This window comes from Apus apus, chromosome 10 (genome assembly GCF_020740795.1).
Source record: "Apus apus isolate bApuApu2 chromosome 10, bApuApu2.pri.cur, whole genome shotgun sequence".
NCBI classification, from domain to species: Eukaryota; Metazoa; Chordata; class Aves; order Apodiformes; family Apodidae; genus Apus; species Apus apus.
The window spans coordinates 4,426,417-4,439,020 of record NC_067291.1 but is presented as its reverse complement, the minus strand read 5'-3'; the positions used below and the strand labels follow the sequence as shown (position 1 = coordinate 4,439,020).

The 12,604-nt window shown below is 41.0% G+C and overlaps 1 protein-coding gene across 4 annotated transcripts in view; it reads left to right on the top strand.

Annotated features, from left to right (window-relative positions):
- TLN2 (talin 2) overlaps nucleotides 1-12,604 on the top strand; it is a 152,549-nt gene that overhangs the window by 118,706 nt on the left and 21,239 nt on the right. For all 4 annotated transcript variants that reach the window (XM_051628093.1, XM_051628091.1, XM_051628095.1 and 1 more), the window contains 6 exons: nucleotides 32-198; nucleotides 1,606-1,789; nucleotides 2,470-2,595; nucleotides 3,108-3,224; nucleotides 6,317-6,502; nucleotides 11,680-11,787. In XM_051628093.1, coding sequence (XP_051484053.1) covers nucleotides 32-198; nucleotides 1,606-1,789; nucleotides 2,470-2,595; nucleotides 3,108-3,224; nucleotides 6,317-6,502; nucleotides 11,680-11,787 — 888 coding nt within the window. The remainder of the gene's footprint in view (nucleotides 1-31; nucleotides 199-1,605; nucleotides 1,790-2,469; nucleotides 2,596-3,107; nucleotides 3,225-6,316; nucleotides 6,503-11,679; nucleotides 11,788-12,604) is intronic.

Below are 12,604 nucleotides of genomic sequence, written 5' to 3'. Positions count from 1 at the left end.
TGACCACCTTGTTGCTTTATGTTGTTTCCAGGTCTCCTTGGTGTTATCAGCCCTTCAAGCAGGAAACAAAGGCACACAAGCCTGTATTACTGCTGCTAGTGCTGTCTCTGGGATCATTGCAGACCTAGACACCACTATCATGTTTGCTACTGCTGGAACCCTGAATGCTGAGAACAACGAATCATTTGCAGACCACAGGTCAGTGGAACTGAAAAAGAGGGAAAAGCCCGTGCACAGGGGGTCAGTGGAAGCAGCAGAAATGACTGGCAGGTGGAGACACTTCTTTAACTTTCTAGATTTCCATGAATGAAATTGAACAAGGCAGTGGAGTGAGAAGTAGGAACATTGGGATGTTGATACAGGACAGCAAACTGCAGTTCTGTTACTTCTTTGAGGAAAAAAAAGCTGGGAAACATCTTGCTGAGAGCACTTCTGCCAGCAAACAGGAACTGTAGCACTATTTTCGCCTTTTTTTTATTCAACCTGTCTCATTGCATAGACTACCATGTGCTGTTATTCCAGTAGTGAAAAACAGCTGTCTGTGACGTTGAAGAGCAATCTTTTATATGCTTTTTGCAACAGCTGTTCTTTGCTTGTCTGCCTGTTTGTCTTGCTAAATCAGGCTGATGGTTAATGCTGTTGTGGACAGCAGTGATGGAAACGGCACAGCTCTACCATGCATTTTCCCTTTTGGCAGAGATAAGCCTGTTTTCCCTTCAAATAGCATCTGCAACAAATTAATCCCACAGTATTTTTCATCACATTGAGATTTGCTGCATCTGACTGTTACTTCCTGTGCTGTAAAACCCAGAGCTTCACAGCCAAGGCACAGGCTCTCTGCTTGGCAGCCTGGCTGGCCTATGTGACGGTTGCGTGGCCATGTTTGTTTCCTGCCCAAGAAAGAGTAGCGATGCTGTGATGTGTGAGCTGCTGCCATTGGGCAGACTGACCATCAGGGACATTCATGCTCATGTCAGTGATTTCCAGGCTGCCATTTTACATGAATATGTTTCTAGGTCTCAGTTAACTCCTTTGTGAAGTGCACACTCAAAGTGATTTCTTCTTAGACACAAGTGTTGCTTTAGTTTCGTTGTCCTGACACATCAAAACATGTATATGGTGGGGGAAATCTTGACTGAAGTCATGTTCTCTGTTCCTTTTGCCTTTCTTGCCACTGCCTTCCTCACAAATACTAATTTTAGTTTCCTTACAGTATGCAGGTTAAGATGGAGGTTTGACAGTTGTTACTTTCCTCACAGCATGGCTGGATTTTGTTTTGGTGTTGAAAAGTAATGCTTTCTTCTGCTGCTGCCCTACCTCATTTCATTTTAAGATGGGGTCATTTTCACAAACTGCCTTGCTTCTAGCCCAAAATATCATGCTATTTAATAGCTGTCTTTTTCTTTATTTTTTTTTACTTGTGATCTGGCCTGTGGTATATTATCATGAGTGAACACTGGCATGATGAGTTAACATCAGCTCTTTTATATAGCTGTTAGTCACCATAACATTGAAAACCACGTTTTTTTCCTCTTCTCCTTTTCCACTTCCTTCCCTGCTTCCTCTTTTTTTTTTTTTTCTTTTTTTTCTTTTTTTTTCCTACAGGGAAAATATCCTGAAAACAGCAAAAGCTTTAGTTGAAGATACAAAATTGTTGGTCTCTGGTGCTGCCTCCAGTCAGGACAAGCTGGCCCAAGCAGCTCAGTCATCAGCTAACACCATTACTCAGCTTGCCGAGGTAGTAAAGCTGGGAGCAGCTAGCTTGGGATCCGATGATCCTGAAACACAGGTGAGATGTTTTAAGGTTTTTCTGATACTCTTAAAAGAGACCAGAGACAGTTTTCAGTTGTTAAGACTTTGTGGGACTTCTGCTTTTAAGCAACTGGGTAGAGTTCATCTCTTCTGGGACTTCTCCAGGTTTACTCCAACATCGCTCTCCTCAGAGTGTACAGCGAAGAGGTTGAACCATTGAGTGGAACTAGACAAGCCTTTGTATAACACTTTTGCTTTTATTTCATGGGTGTGTTCCAGCTGGGATGCTTTTGGCAAAGTATTTGTCTCATTCTCACTAAGTTGTGATTTGGCCCCTGACTCATCCTGTTTTTGTTCTAACAAGCTGGCATGATTTAAAAGCTGCTTACCCAGCTTACAACTGGATGTGCTACTTGTGCAGGCTAACCAGCTCTTGCCATTCTCCAGCAATATCTGAGTTCTTTGCATTTAGCTCAGTAACTTCAGCCTTCACTGGAGATGATCTCAAGTATTTCTTCAGTTGTTTGGGTCTTGGTGAATTGGAGTTTGGCAAGCATATTACAGGTGTGCCTGTGGTGGTACATGTTTTACTGGGGCAGGAGGAGGGTGGTTTTATCTGTGTACCAGTAGTAGATTTTGTTTAGCTGTGTCTAAAACTTGCCTCCTCACCCAGACTATTTCTTTCCAGAGGCTTATGGCTATTTCCCATTCCTTCAGGTTGTACTCATCAATGCTATCAAGGATGTTGCAAAGGCCCTTTCTGACCTCATTGGTGCTACCAAAGGAGCTGCCAGCAAGCCAGCAGATGATCCATCCATGTACCAGCTTAAAGGTGCTGCCAAGGTAAACCCATATGCTTATATTTTATTTGAAAGTGTCTCTGCAATCACACTTGAGAGACATGCAGAGCTTGGATTTCAGCTATTGCTGGTTGCCAGAGATCTCATCTCTTTCTTTGTTTCATTAACATCCTGAGATGATGCAGAAAAATAACAAGATGTTTTTGAGTTTCCATGAAGCTATCAGTTTTTGTAGGCTGCCGTATCTGTGTAAGAGATCTACCCTGTTGCACATTTTCTGTTTTTTGGTAATTTATTTGCCAGAACACTTGCACTTAGGATGGCATCACTCTGCAGTCAGTTGTGGTACATTTCTGCAACTTACAGGGAGCTTTCAGAAACTGGCCCACATGGGAGTTGGTATCTAGTCCCATAACAAGTACAGTTCATGAACTTCTTAAGCCCTATTAGAAGTAATAATGCTGCCTAGCTTAATTTGCCTTGCTTCATACCCTGCTGACTCTGAAAAATGGGAGGGAGGAATCGCGTTTCTGACTTCACCTCTCTCTTCTTCAGGTGATGGTAACAAATGTCACATCGCTTTTGAAGACCGTTAAAGCAGTAGAAGATGAAGCTACTCGAGGGACAAGAGCTCTTGAGGCCACAATTGAATATATCAAACAGGAACTCACGGTACAGAACAAAATAGCCATTTGTGGCACTTTTTGAAAGTATGCTCTTGCACTGCAACCAGCCTGCCTGGGCACTCCTCCTCAAGCTGTGCTTCACTGCCTTGCCAGGTGTTGGATGCAGTTGGGTTCCCTCTGCCTGTTGCCAGTCATCTCTGAAAGTACAATTACAGTGCTGTTACAGACCCTCTTTGAGATCTGAGGTGCTACTGTTATGTACAAATCTGGAAGTAACTGCTTCTTCGTTCTTCAGACATGTACTTTCACTAGAGATACTGTTTCTGACTCCAATGCTGTTCACTTTTTTTGATCCTGGCTTTGGTAGTGTCTTGTCAGCATCATAGCCACGTTACACCTGCAGTTTAATCTTGTTTCTGTTTTTCCGTTATTATGAAACTATACTACTGGGGATACATACCCAGCTGTCTGATCTTCTGTTTGAGCAGCAATTAACAATGGCATGGAATTGTCTCTCAAATGAGGTGTTAGACCATGACAATTGCTTTCTTTCCTCTTTAAGATACAGAAGTAGAGCCTCCAGCTGCAGATTTCAGTTGTTGATTTTGGGTTTTTTTATTAGTACACTAGTCGGAGACATGAGTTAATAGCTGCATGTTTGTGAAGAAGCCTGATTTTTTTTCCTTCCTTTACTGACAGTCATAGAATCATAGAATATTCAGTTTGGAAAAGACCCTTGCGATCACCAAGTCCAACTGTCATCCCTACTCTACAAAGTTCTCCCCTAAACCATCTCCACCAAGACCACATCCAAACGACCCTTAAACACATCCAGGGATGGTGACTTAACCACCTCCCCGGGCAGCCTGTTCCAATCTCTAACCACTCTTTCTGTGAAAATTTTTTTCCTAATGTCCAGTCTAAACCTGCCCTGTTGCAGCTTGAAGCCCTTCCCTCTTGTTCTGTCGCTAATTACCTGTGAGAAGAGACCAGCACCAACCTCTCCGCAATGACCTTTCAGGTAGTTGTAGAGACTGATGAGGTCTCCCTCAGCCTCCTCTTTCTCAAACTAAACATTCACAGCTCCTTCAAGTGTTCTTCATAAGATTTATTCTCCAGGCCCTTCACCGGCTTCGTTGCCCTCTTCTGTCTCGCTCCAGCACTTCGAGGTCTCTCTTGAATTGAGATGCCCAAAACTGAGCACAACACTCCAGGTGTGGCCTCACCAGTGCTGAGCACAAGGGGACAATCACCTCTCTACTTCTGCTGGTCACACTGTTTCTAATCCAAGCCAGGATGCCACTGGCTTTCTTGGCCACGTGGGCACACTGCTGGCTCATGTTCTTGTCCATTAGAACCCCCAGGGCCTTTCCTGCCAGACACTTTCCAGTCACACTTCCTTAAGCCCGGAGCATTGCCTGGGCTTGTTGTGGCCCAAGTGCAGGGCCCAGCGCTTGGCCTTGTTGAAGCCCAGACCATGAACATTAGCCCAACAATCTCATCTATCCAAGTCTCTCTGTAGAGCCTCCCTATCCTCATGCAGGTCAACACTCCCACCTAGCTTGGTGTCATCTGCAGACTTACTGATGATACAGTCTAGGTCCTTATCAAGATTATCAATAGAGATGTTAAACAGTCCATTTTTATTTAGAAAAATAGTCTTTAACAGAATATACTTTGTATAGTCTGAATTTGCATTTCTTACTCTGTAACTGCACTGGCACAGTTTTGCCTTGTCAAGTGCTCACCCTAAAACATCTGTTTTTCCTTGTGTGAGCAATGCTGTTGGAAGGAAGAGTAACTTTTTTTTAATATGTGTATCATTGTTAGGAATTTATACAGTATCTGCAGTGGTAAAAATTCCTGATTCCCTATCTGATCAGGAATGTTCTGTATGATATCCAGTGTTTATTCCTGCCATGTATCCTCATGAAAACCTGTCCAGATTTGCCATTAATGGGTTGTACATGATCACAGCTGCTTTCTCAGTCTGGTTCATATCTCTGAAATGCTCCTCATCATCCTTTTCCTTTTGTCAGCATTGCTGAGGAATGGGTCTGTGGTGGTGGTGGTGAGATCTCTTTCACAGGCAGAGCAGTGGAGTACTGGGAAGAGGGTTGATAGGAACCAAGGGTGGCAAGTATGTGCTGAAGAAAACGCCTCACATTTGACTTGGAGCTCCAGGGACTGGATCTGAGCAATGTTGAGGGATCTTCTTCATGTATTTAACTAGACCTCATTTTTTACATTGCTTCCATTTCTGGAGACAAAGTGAAAAACTGATGAACTGGGAGCATGGGATCAGCCAAGCTCAGTTTTCTCCAGACATTTGCATCTGTAACCACTAGCCTGCTTAGGTGGCACTGTGTGTAGTCAAGAAATCTCCCCTGATTAATTGTGCGCTACAAATTGCCGCTGCACAGTTTAAAAAATGGCAAGCAAATACAGACTAAAGCTTGGGAAAAGGAGTTACAAGAGAAGAGTGAGGTTACCCAGCTCTTATTACCTTCATAGTACCACAGTTTGTCTATTCCAGTGTTGGTGAGAGCAGTGTGCCCTGTCACATAATTTGAACTATTTTCACATGATTCACCCTGCAACGTTATATCTTTAGGTTTCCAAGGGAGACTAAGTATAGCATAAGAGACAATGCTCCACCTCCATTTTTTTAAGAGACATTTGAATATTTTAGTGATACTCTGTCTGTCCTGCTTTGTGCAGCAAGAAAGGCTTGGTAGGGCCCATCCTTTGCAGGGGAAGGATCTCTTAATGTGAGCAGACGAGCCTAAGCAGCAGTCAGGATGAAGAAAGAATATCATTACATGAATATTAATTATTTTGATGCTGTAACCCTCTGAACAGCTGTCTGTAACTGTCATCCAGGTAGATAAATGACAGATGAGATGAATGGGTTAACCTTTCTTTGTATGCTTTCCTCAGCTTATTGTTGCTCTCTGCTGTCTCTAGGTGAGCAGGCTTATCAGGACCAGGCTCATGAGAAGCAAGAATGATATTCAAGTACTCCAAATGTGTCTTAATTTCCTGCTGTTCAAAAGCTGCTTCCAGTTGCTGTCTCTTCCATGGTTGTTCTGCTTTGACTTGAATGGTACCAGGCTTTCCTTCTGCTTTCACTTTTAGGTGTTTCAGTCCAGCCAGGTTCCAGAAAACACATCATCACCTGAAGAATCAATCCGGATGACGAAAGGAATCACCATGGCAACTGCCAAAGCTGTTGCAGCTGGGAACTCATGCAGACAGGAGGATGTGATTGCCACAGCAAATCTGAGCCGCAAAGCAGTATCTGACATGTTAACAGCTTGTAAGGTAAAGATCTGGTTCCTTGCCTAAGACTGATCTTGTTGTGTTTGCATGTCTCTAAGTCACTTGAATGTTATAGTTTCTGTTCAATTTTCTTTGTATTAATGCTCTACTTTTCAGATGAGAAAACGGTTATGGTAATTTTAAGAGAATGTCTCTTAGGATTTTCTGTGCTATGCACAAAAAAAGAAGGAGCTCTAATATTGACTATTTTCTTGTAAAAACTGGAAGTTTTGTTTGACCTGAAATTTTCTAGTTTTCAGTCTCCTATTAAACTGGAAGACAATTTGTGCAAGTGGCAGAATATACAGATAATTCTGTCGTCACAAATATGCATTCAGTATTTCTAGAAACAGTGAAAGGAATAGTGAAAGGAATCACTCAAATCTGTTTTTGGCAGTCCTTTGCCCCTTAACCACACCTATTGGTTTGCCCGATTTCTTCTGTTCCTTTCAAAAATGTGTTTTATTTTTGCACTAAAAATATTGGTATCCTGTTTTCTAGACTTGCTTGAGCTAGACAACTTTCAAAAACTGACTTGCAGAACTGGGGGAAAAGCATGTGTCATATAAATGGCTATTAAACCATTTGTCTTGGTTCTGATGATAAAAAAAGATCTAGGCATGCATTGAAAAGAATAGAATGATAAAGATGTCGTTTCTTTTCATCTTCGGTAGTAACACAAAAGTGCCTTTTCCTGTAAATTGTATTTATTTACTTTTGCTTTTATATGTATGGAAGTTGACAGTAAAATAATGGTTCTCTTTGTGAGGTGTCTGATTTTCAGGATATGGTCAAATCCTAACTGCCTGTCTCAGTTCAAGCCTAATTTCTAGCCTAATATTGCCCAGGTGGAAGGGTTAATTTTGTTCTGAAAATGATCCTCATACAAAAGTGCAAGTTCTAATGTAACTTAGAATTGGATTTATACAAAACCTTTAAATGTAGCTTATTATTTTGACTTGATTTTCTGACAGGATTTTTAGTGGCTGACAGTTGTCGACCACTTTGCATCTTCACATTTTGATTCTGGCCTCTCCACTTAATAAATTCAGAATGTCAACAAAACCAAGCAGCTCTAATTTGCATGGGAAAACGGTAAAACTTCAATGAGAACTACCATAGCCTAATATGTATTAAATGCAATCCAGTTAATGGAAACTTCTAAGGGAGGCTAAGAGCAGTTGATATTTGTGAAGCGTTCTGACAGACCAATTCAGATGCTGAGGCACACTAAACATCCTTTGTTGTTTGAAAGTGGCTGGTGCAGACACTTTGTTTCCATCTCTCTACACGGGCAGCAAATTCTCAGAATCCTTTGTTTCCAAAAGTGTTATAAACACATTCACATATACAGCCAAATAGGTAAGGTTCAATGTTTAGTTATGAACATTCATATTTTTGTGTTTACATTTGCTCTAAGTTAATGTAATGGTTTTGGAGTTCCTGCATTACTAGCAGCTTACAGGATGAAACTTCCTGCAAACTGAACAATGGAGGTCTAGGGTGCTGGAAAAGCTTTCATTATCTCCTTCACCACAAAAGAAATCTACAGAAGGAAAATAGCTGAGAATTATTTTACTTACCTGTAAGGATACACTGACAAGGAGCCTTTCTCAGACAATTTTCTCCTCTATGAATTAGGCTCCCCTAATCTAAATTAATAAGAAACATTCACACTTAATAGCAACCTTGCTATTGTGTGGCTTAGACCAGTAAAGGCAAAGGCTTAAGCTCCAGTTTTATCTTGTCTAGCTTTCCTAAAATTAAGAGCAGTTATTAGGCAAACAGGAATAAAAATCTCCTAATTTTAAGTACTATCTAAAATGTATTACAAAATAGCTGTGTCATTTAACAAAGTCTTTAAATAATCAGTTTGTACCAGACTTCAATTTAGAAAACCCTGTTTCTACGAACTGCTCAGAGACTTAGAAATCTTACACCATTAATTGCTCTATCAGGTATTTCCATGATAAGTCACGTCCCTTGAATTTTAGGAGTAGCAACCAGCAGTCTTAGCCTGACTATGCCATAAAAGCTGTGCAATCGAGAGCAACTTGGGTTTTGTGATATTTGACAAATAGTGTTTCTAGTGTGATTAAGCTAAGCAGTGACAAATGATCAGATTTTTACATCCTTTTAACTAAGGTAGAAGTGTGTGTCTGTGATCTGTGGTAGAATTGTACAGAACATATCTCAGACTTCCCTTGTGTCAGGAATTTGAATTTCAGTTCTATTTCATTGACAGCTGCCAAAGGCAAGTAGTATAAGGGATTTGACTTCTTAGCAGTTATATATATGCTTGTGCTTGTTCTGCTATACATGCATTTACAGTCCTCATTACTCATTCAATGCTTATAAGTAGATGTCATGTCAAAAGACAATGAAGTTGATTACTGCAGGATATAATGAACCAAGGCAATGCTCATTTAAGTCAGTGGAAAACTGTAATTAAATTTACTCAAGGTTAGAGTAGGCCCTAAGATGATAATTTGTCTGTTACCTATTTGTATAAAATAATGACTGTGCAGTGAGTAACCTATGTGCAATGTCAGGATTTTAATGATTGCTGTTGAAAAAGAAGCAGGTACGAAAGGTCCATCAAAATAATAGAAAATAATTGGAGTGAGTAATGACTTAGATTGTTATGTAGCCTGTAGATTGAGGGAAATTATTACCTGCCTTTTCTTAGCTTTTGTGAGACAGCATCTACACTGCTGTGTCCAGCTTTGGACACAAAGAAAGAAAGGCACTGATTAAACTGGAGCAGACTCAGCAGAGCCCACCCAGATGGCTGGGGCTGGAACACATGCCCTGTGAGGAGGTGCTGAAAAACTGCTTCTTCAGCCTGGAGAAAAGATGAGTTTGGGGGGACCTGAGAGCAGCCCTCTAAAACCTACTGGGACATTGAGAAGACACAACATTGGGCTATTTACTTGAGGTGCATGGCAGGGGAGGGGAACAGCGGTCAAAAACTGGAACATAGGAACTTCCAATTATTCTATTATGGGGATAATTAAGTGTTGAGATGGGAGGTTAAAGAGAACATGAAATCTCCATCTTCTAAGGTTTTCAAAGACCTAAGTGTTCTGGTCTAAATTTAACGTTGACCCACCTTTAGGGAGGAGGTTGGACTATGTGAATTCTCCAGGTTCCTTCAAACAGCACTGATTTTTCGACACTATCTCAGTACATTTTACCTCCACAAGCAAATTATCAGTGCCAATGGCCTAGAAGTTGTAGTAGTAGAGTCAAGTGGTGCTTGCTGCCTTACTGGTTTGAAAGCATAAAAGTTTTGGAGAAAAGATGAGGGCTTATAGAGAAGTCTCAGCATGAGTATAAACAAATGTGTGTTCTGCATCCTCAGACACGTATTTGAGGAGCTTCAGCAGGCTTTCTGTGAAAGTCTGGGAAAGTAACATTTCTGTGCAAGTCCTAACTGGTAGAGTGAGGTTTCTGTTGGGATATTTCTGGGTTAGAAACATGTCTTCTTCAAATTTCTTGACCACCTCTTTAGTCTGCTGTGAAGCACATGGTTTAAGAATTATTCAACCTTAAAATGCTCCCAAAATATTCTGGCATCACCCTTGGTTGTGTATGCAAAGTATAAAAGGAAGTTTACATTTCCCTCCTACAGATTTTTGCTCTAATTAAATGTGTAATGGTAATATTTCATAGCAGAAGAGGCATATTAGGGTGCTTACAATGTATTCATATGAAATACTGAAAAACTTATGCCTGTTTGAAAAATCAACTGTTCTGGATTTTTTTGGGCCTCTGGAGTTTGTTTGAAGTATGCTGAAGATTAAGAAAATCCTATCCTGTTTCCCCCTTTCTCCTTTCCCTTCAGATAGTGTTGTGACAAGATGAACAGATGAAGGTGGCTAATTGAGAGCCAGTTTTGTGCTCTGCTAATGTTGAACTTCCCGGCAGAGGGAGCCCATAGACCAGCTCCAGGCTCAGCTGAGGCCAGTGCTTGCTGGAGATGCTGAGGGTTGCAAAATAAGTGAGCAGTGAGGTAATCCCCTGGCCTAATGGAAGATACGAGGCTGCAGGGAAGATGTTCTGGGAGAGGAAATGCTAATTTTAAAGGTTTTTAGGCGTTTTGCCAAAAAACAGCACTTCTGTTCAATAAAAAAGTTCCCTATAAGCTTATTTTAGAAAATAGAAGGCCTGAAGAAGCTGCAATTTTCACTTTTTATTAAAAATGAAATAGATTAATTAGGTCTGTGTCAGATGTCAGACATTATGCTTAGCAGAAATCCTTAATAAGTGAAAGATATGACTGTGCTGTTGCTTCTCTTTATTTTAACATGGTTCCAGCACTGCCTATGGGTGTATCAAATCCTGGTGGTCAAGCTAAAGCCATTAGTAGCTCTTACAGTGTGTTCCCAGATAACAAAAAGCAGCTAACACCTTTTTTTGGGGTGTCTTGGTTGGTTTGGGTTTCGTTTCTGTCACATAGAATAATGATATCCTGGCACTTCCGTAGCACTTCTCACCTGCCATTTGACAAGTTTTCTGTAAGGAGCAAACTATTATCTTCATCTTGCAGAATGGAGATGGAAAAGTGAGAGACTTGCATTTGATCCACACACTGGGCTGGTTGTGGATTTCTGGTTGGCACAAAGTCTTCTGGGGCCAGCTCAGTGATCTGGTCTCCAAACCAGATGGCCATCTCTGCTTTTATTCCTTGGTGGTAGATTGTGCAGGCTTACAATAAAAAACAATTGGTCTTAGCATATTTCTAACCTGTAAGATGTAAACAGCCATTTGTGGGCGGCAAAACTACATCTAAAATTTTTATCTTTGTTCATAATAATAAAAGAAGAGCCACAATAGCGTAACATTTGCGCTGCAGAACGTACACAACCCAAGAGCCCATTCCTGCTTCAAGATGTTTCCCAAGTGATATATTTTCATAAGAGGGTATAATAAATCTTCCTGTATTTTCAAATGATTCTTAAGGGGTTGCTCTATTTTTTTGTCAATGGGCAAAAAGATGCACACCGAGACAGGAGGATGTGCTGATAAAAGGAAGTGTTCCTGCCTGATGCCATTCTCAGAAATGGATCTGCTGCTTTTCCAGTGCAGTTTGTTTATACCTTTCTCCCTATCTTTTCTGGGTTCACCTCCTCCTGTGGGAGCCCTTTTGGGGGACTGATGTAATTTTGTCTCCTCAGCAAGCATCATACCACCCAGATGTGAGTGAAGAAGTTCGAGAGAGAGCCCTGCGCTTTGGAACAGAATGTACCCTGGGATACTTGGAACTCCTGGAACATGTTCTCCTGGTAAGAAGGAATTTGCATGCATGTGCTGGATCTCTTCCAATGAGTGTAAGATCTCTGACCTCTTTCTATAGTGGCTGCTAGGGACACATTTTTATCAGTTTGTCACAAGATTATGAACAGTTTTGTTATTCAGGAAAAGCAAGCTAAAGTAAACTCAGTACTTCAGCTCAAACTGTGAGACAGAAGGAAGAGTGTAAGTACTGAAATGGAACTGAACTGGTTCTGAATGGATCAGATCTGGAGGCAGTGTATGTCCTGAAGTAAAAATGGTGCCTGACAAAGAAATTAAAATAAGACACTTCAGTATTTTTTAAGCTAACTACAAATATTAGGCACACTCCTGTCCCCCAGACCAAAGAGATTATGTAATCTTTATGAAAACACTTTTACACGCCTTTTGCTGTCTTCATTCCAGGAAAACAAACCTACTCATTGCCATTTCAAAACCCCAAGCCCGTGCTGCCTCATGAAGATCTCTCCAATCCATGCCAGACATGACACCCCCAAAAGTGCATAAAGCTTGTCCACTCAAATTCAAACTCAAGAATCTTCCTGTAAATTGGCAGGCAACCAGTCCACTCATACATTGAATGGCAGCTGCAAAGAGAGTTTCTTGTGTGACAGTTCTCACCTGGCAAAGTTAAGAAAACAGTTTTGTCAAAGTAAGGGGTTAGGCATTTGACTGCAAAATGAAAAACATGCTTACAAAAAGATAACATGTATTTTCAAGGTACATGTAGTTTTCAGAGCTACTTTGCAAAGGGAGTGTTTTGAAAACATTAAGAAAATGTACCCCTGCATATGACTTCAAAAAATC